The sequence below is a fragment of the Anser cygnoides genome, chromosome 12, assembly GCF_040182565.1.
Source record: "Anser cygnoides isolate HZ-2024a breed goose chromosome 12, Taihu_goose_T2T_genome, whole genome shotgun sequence".
Taxonomy (NCBI): Eukaryota; Metazoa; Chordata; class Aves; order Anseriformes; family Anatidae; genus Anser; species Anser cygnoides.
This window is the reverse complement of record NC_089884.1, coordinates 3,475,304-3,499,597: the sequence shown is the minus strand read 5'-3', so window position 1 is coordinate 3,499,597 and position 24,294 is coordinate 3,475,304. Positions and strand designations below refer to the sequence as shown.

At 40.3% G+C, this 24,294-nt stretch overlaps 2 protein-coding genes across 4 annotated transcripts in view; one reads left to right on the top strand and one right to left on the bottom strand.

Annotated features, from left to right (window-relative positions):
* Positions 1–2,909, top strand: part of LOC106044855 (hepatocyte nuclear factor 4-beta-like) — a 34,172-nt gene extending 31,263 nt beyond the window's left edge. Inside the window, exon 14 of the mRNA XM_067004163.1 lies at positions 886–2,909. Within this exon, the coding sequence (XP_066860264.1) occupies positions 886–1,022 (137 nt within the window). The 3' untranslated portion in view covers positions 1,023–2,909. The remainder of the gene's footprint in view (positions 1–885) is intronic.
* An 893-nt stretch (positions 2,910–3,802) lies between these two features.
* On the bottom strand, positions 3,803–23,926 carry ZDHHC7 (zinc finger DHHC-type palmitoyltransferase 7). Of its 3 annotated transcripts, XM_067004166.1 has the most exons (9): positions 23,716–23,859; positions 17,955–18,040; positions 15,824–16,146; positions 14,714–14,773; positions 12,866–12,990; positions 8,044–8,140; positions 7,508–7,589; positions 7,105–7,235; positions 3,803–6,040 (listed from the first exon to the last, which is right to left on the bottom strand). In XM_067004166.1, the coding sequence occupies exons 3-9, from the start codon at positions 16,127–16,129 to the stop codon at positions 5,864–5,866; spliced, it is 978 nt and encodes a 325-aa protein (XP_066860267.1). In that variant the 5' UTR covers positions 16,130–16,146; positions 17,955–18,040; positions 23,716–23,859; the 3' UTR covers positions 3,803–5,863. The 3 variants fall into 3 exon arrangements, with proteins under 3 accessions (XP_066860267.1, XP_066860266.1, XP_047930998.1); XM_067004165.1 differs by lacking the exon at positions 17,955–18,040 and having other exon boundaries at positions 23,716–23,926; XM_048075041.2 differs by lacking the exons at positions 14,714–14,773; positions 17,955–18,040 and having other exon boundaries at positions 23,716–23,916.
* Between the last annotated feature and the right edge of the window lie 368 nt (positions 23,927–24,294).

Genomic DNA, 24,294 nt, shown 5'->3' with positions numbered 1-24,294 from the left:
TAGCATGAGCCAAAGGGATTTTGAGATGCTACTAAACATCACAACAACAAACAAACAAACAAACAAACAAACAAACAAATAAATAAATAAATAAAATCAATAGTGGTGACGGTGAGTGTCTATTAATGTAGACAGCACTGGGGAATACCACAATGGTGCACAGACAGTTATTAGTGGCAAGAGTTTCCTTAAGTAAAGCATCCTGGTTGCTGTCAGCCACAATACCATACAGTCTGAACACCTGACCATCTTCAACAACTCCAGACACTGCTGCCAGGCAATCGCTATTTGTTAAGGCATTCATCCACTGTAGTAGCAGACTATGTTATTTAAAAAAAAAAAAAAAATCAGAACATGATTTGTAGTTTCACAATTACTGCTGCCACATAATCACAATGTCTTACACAGTTTCCTCTTGCAAGTTTTGCTCATACACCTCTTATAGTGTATTTTCCTGCTTCTTGACCACATAAATGCAGGTATTGTGTGTTTTAGCTTTCTGTCTCTTCTTTCTTTTAAAGCCACCTTGCAGCAAGGGAAATTAAGAGCAATGATGATGTAGACACTGAGTTCTGTAAATGAAGTCTAGTTGCCAGCAGGTTGAGCTTTCTTCTGATTAAGAGCATAAGGAATAAAAAGCAACTGGGTACAAGCATTTCCCAAGGGCAAAATACTGGGAAGAGCTGGTGTGTGCCTATCAGCACCCCCCTAGGCCTCTTTACAACCCAAGAAGGAAGAACATGCCCGAACTGGGGCTGGATTCCCCCCACCACCCCAAAGCTCCTGCTCCTTGGTTCATAGGATGGTTTGCTGATTTTATACGGGCACTGCTCTATTGACCAGCAGCAAAGACCATTCTAATTCTGTTTCTTTTCTCTCCCACAGCATCTCCTGAACCATCCCTTCCATCTCCTTCTACAAGCACAGGCAGTGAAGACTATAAACTAGGCCCTAGCGCAGGCCCCAGCGCTGTAGCGCAGCTCTTGCCTCAGACAGTTATACCCAAGCAGGAGATTTTATAGGGAGAGTGGAAGGAGAAGCTGGGAGCAATGTGGAAACCGTGCTGAAAGTGAATCGGGCCCTTTCTTTTTGCAGAGGCAAAGCACGGCAACCCCCTGCCTGTCACCGGACCTGTCGGTCACACTCTTTCCTGACCGTGAGTAAAGCACCAGACACCAGACTGCAGCAGGAGCCTCGCCATGGGTCATCCCGCCACTGCCACCCTCATTTGTCACCCCCAGTTCACAAGGGATTGGGGTTAATGCTCTTTTCAGTAGGACCAAGACTGTAAGCTCTTTGGAGCAGGGCTTTTGACTGCATGTGTCGTCACCTAGCTCAGTGTGATCACCACCCCTTTGAAGCCTTTGGCTGCCATCTTGTAAAAACAAATGCCTTACACAGCTCCTGTTAATTGTTAATGAATACAGTCTGTCTTGAATTGTCAGTATGGAAAGGCCTATCCCCATTAAAAAATTAATTACACTCCCATTTCTCTTGCTGCAAGTTAAGCTTTAGGATGAATATCTTCATAACCCTTACACGCTTTCTTACTCCACAGTGATGTGAGTAATGCTTATCCCCTGTAGACCAGCCAACCTTTAGTGCTGGTCATTATTTTGTTGTATTCCATGATTTCCAACATATATGGAGTCCATTTGTGATTCATTTGCTGCATCCTACTTTCTTGTGTGTATGTCTAACACCACTCTGAGATAGCAGAAAGACCTCTGCATCTGTCCATGGCTGCCCGGTCTGGTAAAACCCACAACTGGCAGCAAGCTCAAGAAGCCGTTCACTTACCAAATCACTTCTTCGCCTTTCCTGAAAACTTTTACTGCAACCATATTTGGAAGAAGCAACAGTCCTAGCAAAAATACCAAAAAGCTTTTCCAACTACAGAGGTGTGATTTTGCTGCAGTTTTCTAAATCTTTGTAATGTCTGTAACCTAAACTTCATAGCTCTGAATTTGCCAGATAAGGAGGAGGCAGGCCTTTTGTGATCCATGCATTTAAAAATGTTTGTATTTAAAACATAAGGTCTTTCTGAATTTAGTGTAAATCTCAGTCAGCAGTGACCAGTTATTAACTGTGCTACAGCTACTGAAAATAATCTCAATAGATGCGTATACAACCTCTAAAGTTCCTAAGGCGCAGTCTCTGCAGTACAGCATTTATTCATGTGAATTGACCATCATTAGAAAGCTAACTGCTGGATTTCTACAAAGCTTATGTTCTTTTCTGCAAAAGTCCAATGACCTCCATCAGGCAGCTCTCAATGCATTTAAGGATGGTCTCACACCGAATCTAGAACACGATGGAGAATTCTTTGTTCCGTTGCATCACACAGATCTGCCACCCCCCAAGCACCATCCCTGCTCATCACAAAGATGAAACGATGGTGACCAGCCATGGCTTGTTTTCACTGATGCTTGTGAAGCACTTTGAGGTCCTCGGATGGAGGACACCATGACAATGCAGTCTGATTGAGTGAAAGAGGAGTTGGGAAGAGCATCCGAACCTGCATCAAAAGGGGAACACTTTGTACTCAGGTCATTTCAGTGGTCGGGGAGATATTTTAGAGTTGCCATTCTACAGCATAAGAGAGATTTGAAAACCATTGAGGACTGGGTTGAATTTGACCTAACATCACAATGTTTTATTTTTCTACTGTCTATGATGAACTTGATCTGATATAAATGCTGATAACTTTGATTAGAAACAGCTATATCTGGAAAACAAGTCCCACTGCAAGCATTCCTGCTGCATCTGTACTTGTGTAACATTGCTTCCAGTTCCTCCATCATGCAGATTACTTTTCTAGAAATTAAATGTACATTTATACTCATTAATGGTAAGAAAATAAATCGAGTGGAAATAAATTCCATATGGTCCACAATTCTCAAAGGAAAGCTTGGCTTTTTTTTTTTTTAAATTCAAAACCAAGTTTTCAAGTTTCTCTGTTGATTTCTCCATCACAAATACCCTAGGGATTTTCACCTGTTTCATAAAAAAAATAATAATCTGTGGCTGCAAAGCCCTGATTTCACTTGACACTGATGTCATTAACTCACAACAGGCCTGCATTTAGGGCCAGAATAGATTCATAGCAAAAATCTCCTCCTGGCTTTCCTATGTCAAATCCCACTCTAAATTAAACCAATGTTCTTGGAAGTCAGTACTTCATTAACTTCTGCTTTATTGGACTAATAATTTCTGGTAATGAAAAGCTCAAAACCATAACTTAGAAATATTTTAGCAGTCCAGTAAAATGCCAGCTGTTTGTCAGAAAACACGCACCATGCATCTCAAGTAATAAAGTCTTACCTATTGCTCTGTAAGGGATGCATTTCCTTGCCAACTGTAACATTTGGCTCTGTTTGTTTATAGTTTGTATCTCAAACTACAGAACTAGGGGAAAAAGGTCAATATTTGGGTAGAGAAACTAGGGAGTCCAAACCTGTTTTTACAGAAACACCTTGAAGGTGTAAAGCCTGATTATCCTGTAAAGAGTCTTCAAAAAGAAAGCATTCACTGCATGTTTATCACACTTGCCTTAGACAAGCAGATACTAGTAAGATAAGGAGTTACTCCAGAGGACGCAGTTAAGCCTTTAGCATAGCCTAAAATCCTTACTAAGCAGAGTAGCATCCTTAATTTGTAATTAGTATCTACTGTTAGTTGATAGATTACAGGCCAAAGGATGCAAGACCATTACTCTGCAGTTGCTGAAATCTAAATATATGTGAATATGGATGTATATGTGCAAAAACGCAACATATACAGAGCAGAAGTTAATCAACTGTAAGTCTTCAATTCATTACTTTATTTTTTTACATTAAAAAAATTACAACGTAACAAGGGTTTGAAAAGCCAAGTAAACCTGATTTCACACACGCACACACTTGCTAAGTCACAGAGTTCATCCGCTTGAAGTGATATTTTCTGATTTTCATCAGGATATTTTATTAAACAATATACACATTAAGAGCCTCATGACAATCATGACAAAGCCAGACACATTTTTTCCCCCGTCTTTAAGATGTGCAACTGAATATGCAAAGATTCTCGTGGAAGTTCCAACATTCCCCTGACTTACATGAGATGTACTTTTGTTCATTTGGCTGCAATTCCATTGGATGTGTCCACCTCCAGATTCTCCAGCCTTACACACCATCCCCCCCAGGCAAAGTGAACCTACTACGTAGTATTGCACGGTTCTGTTTGCAGGGTCGTCGATAATAAATGGACCCCTTAGTAAGTTCACCCACCTAATGGTATAAAACCTGATGAAGCAGGGACCAAGATGCCACAAACAGTTACAAAGAAATGGAGAAGCCGGTAACTGAAAAAAGAAGGTATAACTTCTGTAGTAAGTAAACTTACTAAATGCAAGATTCTTCAGCACATTGAACTGCTTGAGGTGGGACAGATCAGTGCAACTCGCAAAGCAAAAGCAAGAACAGGACAATTTTAAGGCAAGTCCCAGAACAGGGAGCTATTTACTTTCTAGGCACGATTTCAAGCTATGCATCAAGGCTCCTGTTTTATCCTTTATATTGTCAGTAATTTATAGAACAAATTAACAATACAAAAAATAGTCTAAATGTAATTTTTCAAGAATCCACTGTTAGTTGAATTTCATTACTTGCAGTTTGCATTTAATTACTTGAAGATTTACAAACATTTCTTAGCACTACTGTTGTTTGTCAGGCCCACATAAAGCAGTTCTAGATCTTTTCTTAGTTTTGGTTGGAAAACGGTGAAATTAAAAATAATTTTATTGCAGATTCTTCTACATTTAAAATCCTTGAGAAAGAGGCAAGTTCTGTCAGCACTAGAGGAACCTTCCTTGTTCTTCCACTCTTTTGTTCATGGGATAACTGAGTCAATAGCTTTCCATCTATGAAAAGCCTATACAGTAAAAAAAAAAAAAAGGGCACAACAAGATCTTATAGACAACTGTTTTCAGTCGATTAACTCCAATCTCCAGTATTTTCATTTAAATCCTGCACAGGGGGATATAGCCACTGGTCCCACTTACCCCTGCTCAGAGGACAAGATACAATCCTCAAACATATACACTTAAGTTCCTCTAGAATCAATGCATTAAGAATTGGAGATGCATATCTGAGGGCAGAACTCGGCCCGCAGTTGTTAGTTAAAAGTGTTGTTCACTGAGGATTTAGAACTTACCGAAATGCCACACGAGATTAAAACTGCCAAACACAGGACATGCTTTTGTGAGCCTGGGAAGACATTTGGCAGGGGTGTAATAGTGCCTCTGACGTGTTATGCTGTCGTGTGCACAAGTCCCTTGAATCACTTGCATATGAGGAATGTGTGTCTGAAGTGGGACACAAGTACAGCTCTGTTTATTAGGACAAGCTGAAATAGAAATCAAAACTGAACAAACCACTATTCCCTGAAAACTGGATTTAGAAAGCTAGGTCTCATTTGAGATCAACTTTCACCATAATGCTCCTCCTTGATTGACAACTGCACCTAAGTATATAATTTTTATAAAAACACACTGGTAATTACCCAAACATTTGTCAAATAAAAAGGTTTAACAAAAATGCATAATTAATCTCATAAAATAAATTACAGTAGCATGACAACATTTGGCTTCTTTAGTGTGACCACGTGCTTTTCCTTTGTTATCTTGCTGTTAAGACCATTACAGATCCAGTTTGTGTCTCTGAAAGTTAATGAGATGTCTGTGACGATAAACGTATAAAACTCTGCTTGCTACAAGCAAATGTCTGATATCAGTTTCACCTGGTCACAGATTATATGTAGACAGCCTTTTCTGGCCCCAAATAAATATTATATAGTATTCTTGCAAGTTCCAGCATAACTAGACTCAAACAGAAAACTCAGGTCCTCCTTTCTTTGCTCTCAGTAGAATTCGCCTGATTCGAAATCCTGCAAAAGGATTGATCCACAGGAGTGAAGGCTGACCCCCAAAAACAGATTTCATTCCTTCCCAGCGTAGTCTCCGCTCCCATGTTGGCTTTTCACTCTTCAGTCTTTCAATCTCCTGTATGCAAACAGACATGCAGTGACACACTGAAAGTCCAAAGTTTAATGACATCTAATAGGAATTATCAAAGCCAATGACAATTTCACATTCTTTTAATTAATAGCTATGAGCCGATTAGTTTCTTACTATTTATTCAGTAAGGAAGAAATAAGAATGGCTGATTTAGCCTTGTGGATACGAGGCAGAAGACTTAGAATGTACAGTGTATACAGGACAGCTTGGTCTACCCCTACCTTTTCCCCCAGCCTCCCAAACTGAAAGATAAAATGAGCAGAAAAGCTGATCTGGAAACCAGAACATCTGCACACGATACGTGTACACTAAAAGTTGTTTACTCATTTAATGAAACCATGTAATAAGGCTTCCAAGACGACTTTGTACTCTAATTACTGAAGCTAGGCTTACTCTCCCAAATGCATTACTTCAATTTTTTTTTTTTTTAAATCTTTCTTCTAATGAAAGCTGGATATTTACCAATTGTTTTTCATTTCTGTACTGAAGAGCTTTGTGTGTTACAAAGTACATTTTTAAACAGCCCCAGATGAGAAAATTCTGAACAGTCACAATACTCGAATTTCTTACGCTTCTAGCCAATTATCTGGCGCAAAACATCCTCTCAAGGCTTAACACTGCAGATCTCAGGGCGAGGGAGCCAAATGTCCTAACTATGGGTATATTCTAATAAAATATATCAAAGTAGGAAAGGGTGAAGAGTTGAAACAAGATAGCTAGTTTAAGCGAACAGCTGAAGAAAGCAGTCACTTCTCATGACATTTTAGGAGTTTGCGATGGTTGAGAAGTAGAAGTCCAAACTGAAGTTGTGCAATCTGTGTAACTGAAAACCTAACTACAGAATTTGTCAGAAGAGCAAACAATACAAGAATGTCTGTTAGAAAGCAAATACCAAAGACGTCTCACCATTTTACAACTGTAGAAAATAAACACTATATTTCAAATTATTTTCCTACAAAATAAGAATTTTCCCTCATGTAAATAAAAATTATATATAATCACATTTTCCCAGTAGAATTGTCACAGTTTATAGAAGTAGCAGTCCTTACCGTTTCATCATTGCATATTGAGTGGATTTGGGTGCCAAACATGACTGCAGTGAAAGTGAGAAACAGAAAACCCTCAAGGCACAAGAAGATCATCAGGATCACAGTTACAGGTGGGGAGAAGTCACTGCATTCTGTGAAAACAACATATGTTGTTATAAAAAAATAGATCTATAGATTATGTTCATGCTAAGACATCTCTTCAACAAACCGCAATAAAAGCTAGCTATTTGACACTTGAAGAGACATTTCACAATTTTAAGAAACTTAACAGGTTTCAAAATGTTTTTAGGACCTCACTTGAAGTCCCATAATACTTCGTACATGGGACTGAAATAAGTGGAAAATGACGACTTTTACTTAGTACCTGCTGGATTAAGACAGTGAAAGTTAAGTATTTGCTTACCAGTCCACTGCCCTCGGACACAGGAGAAAAACTGAAACCCACACAGTATGAGCGCATGAGCTGAAATTAGGGCTATGTACATCTGGAAATGAGAGAGAGCTTAATTTTGACTGCTGCCAGGTATCAAACTAAACATTCTTTTCAGCCAGCCTTCACCACTGCACAATAAACATACTTTCCCACTTCAATTTTTAATCCAATCATTTTACAATGATGTAAATTTTAATTAAGTCTGAAGCTAAAAACATGGGCAACGATGAAAGCGTATAAAGATCAGCTCCCTAAATCACACTACAAATTCACTAATTTTTACTATACAAAACCATGACGACTTAAAACAGCACTTTACAGAACATACTAAAATGAATATGGGTAGAAATATCTTCCCACCTGGAGGATATCTTGGGTAGAAGGAAAAAAAAACAAACATAAAGCAGTTGTGCCCTTAAGCCATTACTCTCTAATAAGCATAACCAAAATAGTTATAAACAAGGTAGGTTCAAACTGAGATCATGCTGCTGTTGACTTTCACTTACCGTAAACAGAACAAAAAACCTCTGATTTTTCTCCCCCACACAATTATTCACCCATGGGCAGTGGTGATCCATCTTTCGAATACATCGTTTGCAAATACTAAGGGAAAGGAAGAGAGACATTTGTTGAGAAACAGTAAGTTAGATTTTGAAATAGAAATCCAGTTGCCAAAATACAACAGGCTGAAATATATTTTCCTGACAAACTGAAAACAGTGATTCCACTACCAGTTTCTTTAAAGTAATGCAAATAAAATATTTGGTCACTTTTGCCTGTTTTAAAGCCGACCATATAGGTAAGATGCTCTTCACATAAGATAAACAATATATGTGTTCTCACTTACTCTAGAGAATCATTGCAGACAAACACACAACCAAGTGAATCCCGTAACTTGTTTTAGACACTTGCAGCACTGAATGAACAAAGCCTCAGTCTTTTCTAGATTCAAGATTATTAAAAAACTTTTTTTTTTTTTAAAGACGAAATCATTATTTCCAATCTATAGGGTTACAAGCTGTAAGAGTAGTCTTTGAATGTGGAAAAATATTTTACACGTTCAAGAAAAAAAAACATTACTCAAGGTATCAACTGGCCATACAGCTCCAAACACATACAATCAAAATCTCCAACAAACAACTGCTTACTATGTCACAATTCACTTCAACATAAAACAAGAAATTAAAACTATACACGGCACACATTCTTTGTCTACTTATTAATGGATACTTAAACACTAATGGTTCTTTGTTAGTTCTGCAACTAATTGCTTAGTTTCTGCTCAGTTCTGAGTCACGGCTATTTCCAGAAAAAGTCAAATATTTCAATAACTCCATTTTGCATCTGCTAGGCCATAAGGCACTGGAGGGCTCATTACTCTTACATTCAGGCCCATCTGTGACCAAATGTGAACAGTTATGCAAGAAAAACAGAACAGCTGCAACGTGTTGAACTTCTTCCTTGTATCATCAATAGCTTAAATAACACTAATATTTCATTTTCCTAGCTTTGTACTTCAGATAGGCACAGACCCAAAGCGTTTCATATTCCCCTGCAAAACATCCAAACTGTTATGCATTTTCATTTCAGCAAACATAGAGCCAAATAAGCCTCACAAATTCAGACACCGTTATTCAAAACCCTTTGTTTTTAATATTTGTGTGTAACATCTACGAGTGCTGCAGGAACAAGCCACAAAGCAAGGCTAGATGATTGTCACTAGAGTGAAGAAAGGTGGAAAATAATCAGTACTCACAGGCATAAAATCATTTTTAAGTCATTGCATGTGCATGACTACAAAGTAATTCAGCAAGAGGCAGAACGTGCTCCTGTGCAGGTAATAGAAAGGAGTGCCAAATCTCAAACTGCTCTTCCAAAGCTCCCATCGCTCTGGGCTATCATGACCCAGTCCCTGTATTCCTGCTGCCTCTTGGTTTATCAGCACTGAAGATGATAACTCCGCTGATGCAAATTGCTTTTCAAATGGTGCCAGTCACACACAGAAAACCAACACCACAAGCAAACACTGCAACCATTCTCTAGCGCGGAAGAAGCAGGTACTGTTCAAGAGGAGGCATTCAGAAGGCTCTCCAGAAGATTCTCCTTTCACAGCGCGAGCCTGTAAGTCAGCCTCTCATTACCTCCTGAGAGGCTGGGGAAGGTGAGCTAAAGCTAGCAGAGCCATGCAAAACTTCTGATGTAACACAGAAGATATGCTGTCACCCTACTATTTATTAATACGACTCTTAAGGTAAAGTACTGAATAAAAATCATACCCGGATTCGAATCAAGCCAAACACGAAGGATGCGAAGTGGGCAGGACTCACTTTTGCTCATTCAGTATTTCTCACAAGCCTACTCAGCTCTTCCAAGACATCAGATGTCTGGAACCCTGCCTTCATTTCTCATTTAACGCCACGATTCAGCCAACGCTTCCAGCCAACAAACAAACTGGCAGTGATGCTGCCGACAGCGGGGCAGCTTGCTTCCTACCCCGGTTGCCGGTATTCTGCTCCTTCCCTTCTCCCAGCACAGATGTTCGTGCAGCAAAGAGTTTGGGGAATTCGCTCCTTTAGCTGCAAGAATCCTCACGCCTACTCAGGAGGAAGGAGCAGTACGGCAGTGAGAAAATGCAGCTGTGGTCAAAGAAAGGTCTTCTCCAGCTCAGTGCTGCTGCTGAACACGCTCAGGCAACTGCAGGTGAAATTATACTTGAATGCCGAAGGTACCTTTCAGAAAGACACAGCTAGTGGCTGAAAAGAAGCTGGTCTGGGTGACAGAAATTCACAGAAAAACTCATGCAAACATTTCAGTGAGCTGGTTCTGAATAACAGTTCCCTGCACACAAACACAGGCTGGAAATAACGACAGCTGTGCTCCTTCGGTGAAACTGATAAAACATTCACGTGGGCTAAGCCTCCTTCTTATGCTGAAAATGTTAACTGCTCGGTATAATCTTAGTTTCAAGTATTTCATGGAGGCTACTTAGCTGTAAATAAAGGCTTCTTGCTTGTTTTCCCATTGCTAATGTGTGTTATGAAACTATTTTTCTTCCTCAAAAGAACTTCTGCAGCGTTGCACAACAGTTTTGATAACTACAGCATAAGAGCCTCTTCTATTAATAATTTACTACTCAAAACCTGCGCTGTGGCTTTGAGTGTAACTATTTCCCAACAGGAACCAACTTCAATTTCCATTTTCAACTCTCTTCTATCACAAAATTGCCACTTTGACTATCTGGGACTAGACTGTCTTTTTAATATCCTCGGAATGGGTTTGTAAGCCAATAAAAAGCTGGCAGTGTAATCAAGCAAACCTTTTTTTGCTATCTGATACACTTCTGCAGCACTAAATATACAGCAAAGAAGCAGATTCTGGTACGTGATTTCCAGCTCATTTGTCTGTCCTGGCATCATGTATCCAACATTCAAGAAACTACAAGAAAAATCCTTTGTTTTACTTTGGAAAAGTTAACTGAAATTACTAGCAGCATGCTATGGGGAACAAATAAGTGGAGTTAAACCAGATATCCAACTCCTGAGGAAAAGATGACAGCAGGATTACAACAGATAGCATGTGCACTTCCAGGCATATGAAGTCCTTCCTTAGCATACTTTTACTATTTTTCCGTGAAGAAATACTAGTTTTTCAATCCATATTGCCTTCTCTGGGATCACAGGCTACTGCAACACCCAACGTAACGGCTCCCGAGGGTGACAGCCCAGATGTAGCCCAGGGACTCTGCAGTACTCATCTGAAGCCTCTGTAGCTGTTAGCTGCACATCCACCACACAAGCAGAGCCTTACAGCTGTACAGGCTCTAGGCTCTCCAGTCCTCCAGCTTCTTTATTCCTATGCAGAGTTCAACGTAAGATGTCTTCATTTAGGGTTATTTCAAAATTAGCCAATTCTATAGGGAACGAAGATGGGGGAAACACTTCACAAAGATACCTGCAAAGTCCCCGTGGAAGCCGGCCTAAATCTAAAATGAGCAAATCAACAAGATCCAACCTACACGCAGCAGAGCCTCTGCATCCCTTTACTGCATCCCATGAACACAACGCTCAGACACGTGAGCAGATTGCACAAAGCTATTTTGCATCCCCAGAGGGTAACGGCTTACATTCTGCCACAAGAAAGCAGCTGCCCTGCTCCTGCCCCCAAGCCTGCCCAGCAAGCAGTACAGCTGTGTTCACACAATGCTCGGCTGGAGCTCATCAAGGCGGCTCACTGCACACGAAGCCAGGCCCAGTACCTGTATCCATGCTGCAGCTAACCTGGAACACAGATAAATTAACTGAAGAGCATTCTCTACTCAATTATATATGAAACTTCTCCCTTCACGCTCCAGATACACAAACCCACTCACATCTGAGATGAGAACAAGATTTCAGTGCCAAGGCAGAATATTTATAGTGGAAATGGATTCTCAGCCGTAACTTTCACACGGATAAGTGACATACACTGAGACTTTTAATTTAGAAACCACACATTTACAGGATATTTGAGAGCCCTGACAAGACTTCTGTTCTTTTGACGGCTACTAACTCAGAGACTTAAATTGAATACGCCACACAATTCAATACACATCACCCCTCACACCTAGGAAGGGCCACTAGAATATTTACGTACTTATGTAAGCCTTAATTATGCAGGCATATCTATTTTCAACTCTCACACTATAAATATTACAAATGCATGTCCACAGTGCCTGAAAACTCAAAAGACTGAGAATTAAAAATGGACACATTTACTATCTCTTGCATAGCACACTAAGTTCAAATTATCATCACTTCTGTCCCAATGAAAATGAAGTCTCCAACAAGCAGCAGCACATTTAACTGATTTTTCATGCAACTTTGGGAAAATAACCAAGCAATTCACATACAGTTTCAAATGAAGCACTAAAAAGACAAGAAGAATACAAATTAAAGCAATAGTTAAAAACCCATCTGTATCTTTTTTTAATTTAAGATTGCAGGAGTCTTCTTTAATCTGCTTCTATCAGAAAATTCTTTGACGTTCTTTCCTTTGCCCTGCGTTATCACAAGTATGGCACAATTAAATTAGAATGATGTACAGGAAATATTCGCAGATCAAAAAATATTCGAGATGCCACACGGATTTTTTTTTATTATTGTATCTCTTGCTTCCTTCCTCTCATCCATGTTTTCAGTCATAATATGCTAAAAGACACTCTGCAATGTACAGATCTGAAAAGTTTATTGGATACTGAAAGAAATTTGTGGGCAAAAATTAGCATGGAAAACAGGAACATTATTCCAAGATTAAACATGAGTAATTGCTTTAAAAAAAACTATGCCATACCTGCAATGGTGTGCACGTTCAGGTTTGATACTACAGCACTTTGGACATTTGTAGATCACTTCTCCTGGTTTTAGTTGCAAATTATCCATGTATTCTTTAGTGGCATTTCCTTTGGGTACAGCCCCCTGAAATCATTTCAATTAAAAGAGGAAAAGCTGCTTAAATGGTATAAGACCATTTAAAAATACATTTTACAGACTTCAGGCCAGTAATCTCCACATAACTGCTGAAATAAGTTAATTTACTTAAAGTTAGTCTGCCATAAGCCAGAATCACTTCCAAATGAGTAAGCTACCTCTGCTTGACCTCAAGTTCAGTTTCATTTCAGCGAGTCTCACCCGTGGCCAGGTATTAGCATAATTCTGATGGAATCTGTAGTCACTTAAATAGGATGAAGAGGAAGGCATCTTTACATGCAGACATAGGCATGGCAGGTACGCTATTTGCTTACAAGTTACTCCAAGCGAGCACTACTCAGCACTATGATTTCTCATGTTAATTGTGACTTTCCGTTATTAGGCCAAGCCATCCACAAGTTAGCTCAGCCACAGCTACTTGTAAGATTTCAGTTCAACTCTCCAAACCCAAGATTTTGCCGCCTGCCCCATGTACGCAAGTTTTCTAGAACCACAAATCACCGTTATTTTCCCCCTTTACACTCAAAGTTTTGACTTGTACGCTGTCATGTACCACCATCAGCTTCTTCAGCCTGCACCTAGCATTTCCTTCTGCCTTTTGCTACTGTTAAAGTTTGCGTATATGCACGGCAAACATGCTGAAGGAACTGATCCAGAAGAAAAATAAGCCAACAGGAAAAAGTTCTTTTTTAGGTTATTAGTTCTCTGAATTTTCACTGCTGCATTTCAGAGCTGCATTAGCAGCTGCTCTGACACAGAGAATGACGATGAACAGCCAGGAAGAGGCAGAATTGCTTCTTCCAATAACACTATTGGTCCATTGCCTCAAGATATCAGAATATAACTTTGGATTAGTAGGAAGAAAACAATGCAAAGTACCATGTCACTTTGCTTATTTATGGAGTTAAACGCATATCTGTGGCAGGAAGTGATTTTGAAATAAAACACGATGTGAAACGAAAGTGCTACTGCTTTTCTGTACCAACTCCTCCAGGCCATCACTTACTTCACACAGGGATAACTTTCTCCAGCTTGGCTTGAACCAACTGCAATGGTCTATAATTGTCTCTCAGTAGGAAAAAAAGCCCACTGGCAACATCATCACTTATGTACACACCTTAAATTTTTGAGACAGGATTAACAAACCAGCAGGCACTTTACATTCAACTGTAAAATAACTTTAGACTTGGGCAGACTCTTCACTTGTTTTTGCTGTCCATGGCCTAGAGTAACAACCTTGCGTTTATCCTGCTTGAGAGGCAGTCCAAGTCCTGACCCTGACGGACTCTTCGCACCACAACAGAGCTCTTTGGCTAAATGGTGATTCAAACTTGAGCCAGCTGTCTTTGAAGGGGTACAAAAGAGAGAGCTTCTAAACACCATGGTGTGTTGCTTTTGTGTTTTGTTTTTCAGTATGAATGTTCACATTTAAGTTAGGAAAGTACTTTACTGTAGACATAGTGAATTATCTCGAAGAGATAATTCCTAAATGCGTAAACTTATCTTGTTCTGGGTAAATTTAGCCTTAAAAAACATCTCTCAAATTCACCTATTCACTTGTCAATAAGGATTGCATCCTCAGGTCACGCCTTTAGCATTTTGATGATAAAATACACTATTTCCATAATATCTTTTCTAATCTCAGACTGTTAATTCTTTTCAATGAAAAATACATATTTATGAGAGTATGTTATAATTCACATGTGTTTACAGGTGGTTTATTCCTCCTTCCTTCAATCTTAGCATCTATCACATAGTCATGTCTTCCGTTCTGGGAGATGGGAGAGGAGTGAAGAAAAAAAGGTGGTGAATCATCTCAGTTTCAATCGTGTTTTATCCATAAAGAACAACATGGGTCTAGAAAGACATACAGTATTAACAGTACATATTTTTAAGTAACCTAACCTTAAACTATTAACTTTCGTAGCTGTCACAGTCTGTAGAAGTCATAACATTTTCATCACTGGGTGTGGACTCAGAAATAAATCAACAATCTAGTAAACCATTAGCTGTAACACCCTGCTGTATATTTGGGCCACTCCCTGATTTTTATATACTGTTACTGTCTCAAAATCATGGAGAAAATATTTTTTCTCCCCCTCAATCCTCTCTCCACAGATTTCTTTCCTAGAAGAGTGATAGATTTTTGTACAACATAAACAATTTAACCTCTTGAATTCCTGAATGTAAAAGTCCTAAGAAATGAATGCTTCTAAGACCTCTCACATCAATTCTTACAACCACATGCTTGTTAAACTTACATCTTGCTTCCCAATGACTCCACATATCTAAATGAGATAACACAAGCGACGTAGTACAGTACTTGTGACTTTATGTCGGTATGTGACTGAGGTTTTTCAGCATGTTTATGTCTAAAAGTTCTTCCACATGCCATAAATGGAAGACATTTCAAACGATCAACAGGATGTAACTACAGCTTTTTATGAAGTTTCGAAAATAAATCTGGGGAAAAAAGGAGAAGCGAGAATAAAAAAAAGCCTAAAGCTTTATCAGTGTCTTTATCAGCGTCTTCAGATACTGGGTTAATATTTAACAAATGTAATGCATTTCCATGAGCCTACCTCTCCCTTGTAATTCATTTTACGCCGCCGCCTGCTCCTCAAGTCAAAGCTTATTTGTAGTTTCATTGACAGAACAATATGCAAAGCATAAATACGGTCCCTCCAACTCGAGGAGTTTGCATCTAACACTACTTTCTTTCCCTGGCAGGAAGGCACAGATACCACATTTCCAAATCTGTCTGCAGCTGATGAGCTATATGAAAGAGTACTCCAACATCAAGGAGCGATCGCATACTTACTGGATCTGTTAGCATAGTTCTCAGATGCGATGACAAAGCTAGCACTGCCAAGCAGTTAAAGAGAACACCGTTGATCACAGAGTACCAAAAGTCTTTGGAAGGCAGCAGCATGACAAAAGTCACTACGAAGTCTGCATAGACAACCAGAAGCCATGTCATTATAGCACAGACCATACCACAGCCATCTCGGATGAACCAAACCCTCTCTGCCATGTCAGCCTCTGAGGAAGAGGAATCGTAGCTGTCATTTTCGGCGAGAAGCGGGTGGTGCTCAACATCACGGAACCTGTGCCCTGATGACTGCATGGTTTTCCGGACTTGCCCTGCAAGAAGCAAAGATACCATTATTACGCGTGAGGAAACCAGAAATATGGGCGCTCTCCTTTCCTATTTTTGTAAGATAAAACATATCCAGCTTCAAAATATTTAATGGGATTTTTTTTTTGATCAAAAACTAAACAGTTCTGCGACAGCATAAGGATAAAATATTTGTCATCAGATGAAAAAAAATTGTTATCAGAAGAGACTCATTTACAAAGTTTCAAAGTTTCTGTAAGCTATTCACTGAGTGTTATAATCCCATAACTATATATTTTTTTTTTTATCATGCTACTTCAATGCCTGAATGATTTTATTTCCACCTTGCTATGCCTGTAATCCATTCTCCTTGTGTTAAAAATGCAACCTCTTTCTTTTATCTCGGACTATTCCAAATGGCAAGCTCTTCCTAAAATTACAGCTTATGTCTCTCAGAAAACAGCAAACTATGGCACCAGCCTGTTGAGTTTTTGTACTGCTTCTGCAACCCGAGGAAAAAGCAGAAGGAAAAAACAGAATAGAAACAAAGCTGTTCCAGTACACTGTTAATGGAAAACAGAGCAAGTTAGAAAGCAAGTAAGTTTGTTGACAAAAGTGCTATTGTATTTAAAGAAAAAAAAAAAGACAACAAAACAGTTACAAAAATACATTGGATAACTGACAAAACGATTTCAGATCAGACCAGATTTAAGGGAAACAAATGGCAGTGGCTAAATTAACGTGGCAACAGATTACATGAATCAGATTTTCAAAGAACATATTAATTAATTTCATGAAAACGCTTTTAGGGCTTTGTTGTTGTTCCAATGTGGAACAAAAACATGACTTGAAGCCTTAACAGCCTTCAGGAAAACAGGATTATTTTCCAGACAACTCTAACAGGCAAAGACACGGAATGGTGGAGCTGAAGTGCTACCAACAAACTGGAGACAAATTAAAGCTTAAATAGCATGCATCAATATTAGACTGCTGCCTTAGAAGTATACTGTGCTCTAAAAATTATATTGATTCATCCTATTAAAGGCCATATCGAAGGGAAACTTGAAAGCATTATATTGATTGCTGGCAGCTACGCAGAAGTCTCAGGTCTTTCCCCATAATAATAGCAGCCTATACGAGACTTCAGGTTACATCCCAAGACCTTGAATACAGGATCACTTTGTTAGTCTAAAATGGTCAAAGTGACCATCACCAAGACTCACATTTGACATAGGTTTCAGATGAAGCTATACAGTTTTAAACCCTTTAAAACACTCCCAGTCTTATCTATGGGAATCAAGTCAGATAAACATATTCTGATCCTTCAGGTCTAATGGCTAGAACCAGGCTGGGATAATCTTAAAGACTAGAAATGACAGCAACGCATGCAGACTGCAGTGTGAAGATTCAAACACAACATTTTTAACTGTTATTCCTCCAAGACATCTTGCTGTATAGATGCTTTGAAGTGTTTTAGAGGAATCAATGAACCAAAAAAAAAAAATCAAGCTCCCAATCTGAAGCCTCATATAGAACACAAATTTGGAATTCCCTCCACCTAGGGTGCGACAGCAGCAGAAACATGCAATTATTTTTCAATCAAGGCAAGTTTTCAGTTGCTCAAACCAACAAGTTATCATAAATCGGGACATCAAGATTCTGAAAAGAAATAAATCAATAGTTGTGTACGTCATGACATGAATTTTTGATTAATTCTGCAAACAACTACTGCAGCATGCAAATAGAATGGCATGAAATTACTGTATTTATTTTGTTTAACCGCATAAAAGGCAAACGAGAAATTTTTAACACAACAGGAAAAAAAACTGCATACCTCACAAATGTTTTGTATGTTATTCTGACATCATGTCCTTCCTTTGGGCTATACTAGGCTATTCACATAGTCATATTTGATGTAATCTGAAAAGACATCGTCAAAAAACTCATTAGTAAAGGACTCTCGCTTCGTCAGGAAAATGTCAAGCACAAATAATGCACGATGATAGGAGCACTTTGAAATATGCTGCATGTAATTACAGCAAGCAAGTTTCTGACCACAGGAAAAAATTTTTACACTGCTTAAGCTATGATAAACAACATTCTAAAAAACTCTAAACAGTGTTTCAGGTAACACTAAACAAGATCTATCCTGTTCATACTTTTGTTTTAGATGAGTTGGGTATCCAGATTTTAACATTACAAACTAACGTAGTCAAAAAGTTTGTTTTTCCTGTTTGCTGTTCCCCTATGATTAGGAGTTAAAGTATACCAAAAAATCCCAGACTTTGACTGACTTCATTGCTTACAGTAAGCTTTTTTTTTTTGGTAACAGGCACGAATAGCACTATTTTTGTAATTTTAAGATAAACTATGAAAATTTATTTTAAACGATTATTAGACCCAGCTATGGCCAATTTAAAATAAAGAAGCTACTCCTTCCAGAATCTGTATATAAAAGAAAATGGCCCACAATTATGCAAAGGGCAATATCCACTCTGAAAGTTCTCCTTGCTGGAATTCCACCAGAGAGGCAAATAACTACCACGAGACTTACGCTACACAGGGCAGCATAAGGACTGAAACGCTGGCAGGAGCTGTTCTAACCATGCTGATTTCACAACATGAACATTTCGCAAACTTGAATCACATTCCTTCTTTTTCACAAGGACGCAATACTCAAGCCCAACACACAGACCGTGTGAAGCGACGGCATTTTTTTAAGCAGTCTAGAGGTTTACTTTTTTCCATCATGAAAGAAGAGGAGAAAGTTTATTTAGAGAGCCAGGTACTTCAAAGCTTGAAAAATTCAGTGGTTAAAGTTTGGAAAACGCCACGTGGCATTTGAAGCAGGACTGGAGAACAAAACCCTGAGTTAAATGCCTATTTGGGGAAGAAAACGGCAGAGGTGTGAGTCTGAGTTTCTGACTAGAAGAGTTAGCGAGAACATGCACGCTCACAAAGTGTTGCTGTTCCCAAAAACTAAGTTGGGATCCCTGCACCAGGACTTTTATTGCCATTGCCCTTCTCCTACCCAGTCCTATTGCTGCAAACAAACATCTGCCTTGCAATTAAATCTCCCATACCCAACCAAGGATGACTTTTTCCTTTGTTTTTATGTAGTACAGGGTAAAATGACCAGCTTGTAGCAGGAATTTCAAATTTGTGTCTAAGTAGGGCTGAGGAAGTACCTAGGTTTATTTCCTCTGTTGTTTTATAGTATTTAAAATAACCTCTGTGAAGCTTCACTCTTACTTGGAAGGTTCATTTAAATTAAGGCATTTTGAGAGTAATGTAAGGATTCTGGCATTTAACAGCTAAAGCAAATATGAAGCCACTTTTAATGGAAAGCTTCTGAAAGTACTTGACTATTTCAAATGCAACACTACTGAGTTCTTCAGTACTCATGTTCAATTTTTCCCAGTTCAAAGAAAGTTATACCAAGACAGAAATCCCCTGGAAATTAGAAGACTCATGTCTTATTTAAACAAACTTGTATAATCTATAGAAGCCTAAAAGGTAAGGAAGTGCTTTTTATGCACATATAACTAAGCAAGGCTCCTGACTGCTTTCTGTTTTGCTTTATAAATAACCTTTTATATTTTTGTTAAACAACTTCTCACAATGTTGTGAAACCCACAGTCATTAAGTTGTCATTGACATGGCATTTTGTGGAAGCAGAGCAGAAACTCACAAAAAGAAGACACGCTGAGTGTATGTCACATTCATTTGCAGCATCACCCACCCGCTCTCCGAGCTGAGGATGACAAGCAATAGAAGACGACACGCTAAGCCTCTGCAGGTGAAATATTGAAGTCAGAGTAATCATTTGAAATTATGAGCAGCGAACTCATTGACAAGACAGGGACGTGATTCGTTTGGTCAGTTCCCTAATCATCTGTGCAAAACGTCAAGATTTCTCGTAGCATCCCCCCGACTGGTTTACATGGAAGCGCCATCACGCTCCAGCTTGTGCAAGAACGGATTCATTCTCATGTGATCCCTCCCTCCACGTCCACCTCCCCTGCTCCTGCACATTGTTCTCCTCTCTGGCTGTCTCCACCGTTACCCCCCACCTCGGTCCCTCTTCAAGGGGAAGGGGATCAATGTCTGAAAAGCACTTACACTTTACAAAGAGCTTTGCACCCCCACTGAGATGCTCACAGCTTTCCCGTCGACTGCGAATTTTTTTGCCGCCTGTCCTAACCAAAATCTACATCGCATCTTTGTTACACGTTTGAAGTCCAAATCTCCAGGCACAGCGTGATGCTTTAAACCCTAATACTCCGAGCAAAGATTTTCATTTGACCTTTTAAAAGTCGTTAGCTGGCACTGGAAGATAACACTGAATTATTCAACATTTCATGCAAAATGTCCTCTATTTGCACAGGTGATTATATTAAATCTAATCTGATACAGCTCCCCTCTTAGGTGTTATTTGAAATTCTCAGGTTAAGTATGTCTTATCTGACCTGCTCTCATTGTTAATGAAACACAGGCCCCAACAGCAGAGAGACCATTGGAATAACACTACTAAGAAGTGACAAGAGGACTGCTTAGAAAGCACGTGGCAATATATAAAAAAATAAATCTGATGTTACAAACTCGAGATCACTGGAAAGATGGTCTTGTAAAATGACTGGGCCTAACGTGCTTGTAGGGCTCCAACGAGGCTAAAGAGCACTGCACCAGTCTCCCTTCAGTAGGTTTAGTGAAATAAGGGTACTACAGGCTTCAGAAGGATGAATGATATCCACAACTATTGCACCACAAAGCCCCCTCTGCTGTCAGTTAAATAAAAAAGAGCACTTTAGAGTTAAGTACAGTCCTTTTCCCCACCATATTTTGGGGAAGAAAGCAAAAACATTGATCTATAAGAAAAACACTTTTTTTAACAGATAAACAGATAAGAATTAACGTACAGGTTTAAAATCTATCAGTCATTAAAGCCCAAATCTTTTTTGGGTCGCTTTTTCTTTCTAGTTATACAACAAGACAGTTCTTATGATTCCTCGTACTTCAGTTTCAATGAAGCAAAGAGAATGCTTTTATTTCAACTTTGCACACTAGGGTAACAATCATGCAGCACTCACATACGATTGATTTAAATCCTACAGAGCAAACACAGCATTGGTGGCAAATCGAGATTACAGAACCATAGTCTCACTAAAACAAGATAGCTTAAACATTAACTTCAATAAAACTGCAGAATTTAGAAGTAAGCCAAATGGGCAAACCTGTTACTGTATCTGAAATCATCAGCAGTTTGGACCACTCACTGCTGACAGATAAATAAATATCCACCAGCCAGCATCTAGAGGTAATCACGCCTTATCTGGGTAACTTACTTTTCACTACAGATACATACAATCCCAACTGCAAAGCCACTTAAGTCAACTGTGGCTCATTTCAACCCCTGCTCAGTGACTTACCTGGCAAACAACCTCCCAGCAAACAAATAAAGCTACTCCAATAACTACATTGACCATTAACTGTACTGAAAAGCCTTTAGGTCAGCCCCAGCAACAGCCTAGCTCTGCAGCAGGAAGCTCTGCAGCAGGGAACTCTGCTCGGTACTACGACTTCAAGGTTAAGCTTTCTCAGCAACCATGAAATGTGCAAGAACTGCTTGGAGCAGCCAGCGCTCAGCAGGACCAGTCCAACAACTACAATCCAAATAAATCCATCAACTACAACCCCGATCCTGTCTCGTGCCCTCTGTGACACGGCTCATCACCTCTCTAAAAACCTTCTTGCCTTTGCTCTAACGTATTTTGTACTGTACTTATCTTGGGAATTTCTCGTTTATGCCTTGTAACCCTTCCTTTTACTGAAACCCACCTGCTCTGCTGCAGGCACACTGACGATTTACAGTGGGAACACAGCACCAACGTGATGTTGTCTACATGCACACATCCGTGGACGAATTCAAGAGATGATCTTCAGTAAATTACATATTTCACAGGCAAGTTTAAAACTATTGTAATGGTTCTCCTTACGCCAGTCTCTACAGCAAGCGGAAAGCCACAGAAAACACTGGAAGAGTTTCTTTTCAGCTCTGAAAAGGGGATGTGCTACACGACCTCAGAAAAAAGGCATACAGTAACTCAGCATAAGTATGGATGTCTTACAGGTAAGCTGCTCGTCTAATTGCTCGTGTCTTTATGCTGGCAGCATCTTCAGAAGCATCCACAAAAAAACAAATGTGATTTCTGGGTAAAACAAAAATGAAAAATGCAAAGTGAAAGAAAAAAACTCTTCACACCTTCAGAACACACATCTATAAAAAGTATTAAAGCACTTTGCTTGTCAGCAACAAACCTGATAAATCTGCAGTACCAAGTCACTTTTCCATATTCAGCAAAATACCAAGTAGCTTCTGAGATGCTGCACAAGGCATCTTTTTTTAATAATTTTTTCCCCTCCATGAATATGGAAATCAAAGGGAACATATTTCACAAGACTTCAGAGCCCACCAAAGACGTACACGATCCAATACACGACGAGTTCACTGAGTTTCTACAGCAAGGACAGAACACTTCTGGATTAGCGAACAACCTTTACTCGAGAAAGGACACAAGCACGGTATGTGGGAGCTACGGCTGGGGTTTGTGTCTTACCTCTTCTGGAACAGGGCCACAGGCTCAAGTTCAGATTAGACTCCAGAAAGCTTAAACAAATATCACATCGCTATGTGGCAACTGTAAGTTTTACTCCTTTGCCAATGGCAACTGCCTCACGTTCTTCTTTAGAGTTTATTTATTTTTTTATTGTGGTTTTTACATCGATAAATTTATTCCATATCCTCACGTTCACTTGAGGATGAGCCTGGGTATCTCATTCACTGAGTGCACTGCAGTATCCAGGTGGCAGTACCAGGGACTGCCACTTATAATATCCACATACGATTTTTCCTTCAAGGTTACAGAAAGTAACGTCACAGATCAAAGCTAAAATATTTGCACTGGCGATTTTCAACATCGATTACGAGAACGCTAAAGCCTTTGCTTTCAACGGCTCCTCACAGCAATTAAAAATAAACTCTCACATTTTCTTTCCATTCTTTGTCTTCAGCCTTCCAACTGCTGCAGTACACTACCAATTTGTTTCCCTATGCTTTGAGAAAAAGCATAAACAGGGAATTCATGGGAAAAGTACGGCACGAAGTATATTAAGCTAGGGCAAAAGCAAGAGAAGTTTAAAGAGCGATAAGAAGTGTTATCAATCTCTTTTGGCCACCACGAGCTTTCTGCCATTAAAATCTGACCTAAAAGCCCTAAGTTCTCACTTAATTTACTGACGAATTAGCACAGCCCTCCTTTATCGGTACATTTTCGAAGCAGGAGAGCGTCAGCTCCCAAAGACCTCCTCTAACCCCGTTAATGTGAGCAGCCACCGAGCCTCCGACCCCATCACACCCCGACGAGGCTCGCAGTCACATCCCCGTGCCAGAGCACCCGAGCCCGTCACACAGCGCTGCAAGCACCGCAGACACCACCCGGCGTCCCCTCAGGGCCCGGTTCCCCCCCTCGCAGCGCTCCGGGGCTCGACCCCCCTCCTTCCCACAGGGTTCGACCCCTCTCCTTTCCAGCACTGACCTTCCCGGCTCCTCACCGACCTTCCCGGCTCCTCCTTCAGCGGCCTCCTGGGGCCGAGCCCCGCCGCTGCAGGGCCGGGCCGGGCCGGGCCGGGGCCGCCGCCGTGCCCGGGGCCGCGGCCGGGCGCTCGGCGGAGCCGACGACTCCCGGAAGCGGCCGGGGCGGCGCCGGCGGGAGGCGGAAGCCCGGAGCTCCCCCCTCCCCACCAGCCCGCGCTGCGCATGCGCGGCGCAGGGCAGGGTCCGTCCCTATGTGCGCTGCGCAGGCGTTGGTTAGCGGAGGGGGTTTGCGCAAGCGCGCGACGCCGGCGGGGAGGTTTTGATGCCCGTGTGGGCGGGGCTTCGCCTCAGTGGGTGTGGAGGAGGGGGTCTGAGGGTGGGGGTTGTCAGGTGCTTTCCTCCTTGTGGCTCCAGAATCTTGGCGTTTTTCGCCGCAAACGTTCAATAAAATCATCATTTTGGGTTAAAAATGTGTTTACAGCTTCTAAAGTGATACCTCTGTATGGCATTACAGCCCAGCAGAACCACATCTACCTGCCACTGTGATAACTGGCTGCAGATCCCAGGGGTTTTACCTCTA

Coding starts and splice junctions, on each gene's coding strand:
- ZDHHC7 (XM_067004165.1), bottom strand. CDS start 16,129: ATGCAGTCATCAGGGCACAGGTTCCGTGATGTTGAGCACCACCCGCTT. Junction 12,991..14,713: donor GAAGGAGGAATAAACCACCT/GTAAACACATGT, acceptor AAATGATTTCAG/GGGGCTGTACCCAAAGGAAA. Junction 6,041..7,104: donor CAATATGCAATGATGAAACG/GTAAGGACTGCT, acceptor GTTTGCATACAG/GAGATTGAAAGACTGAAGAG.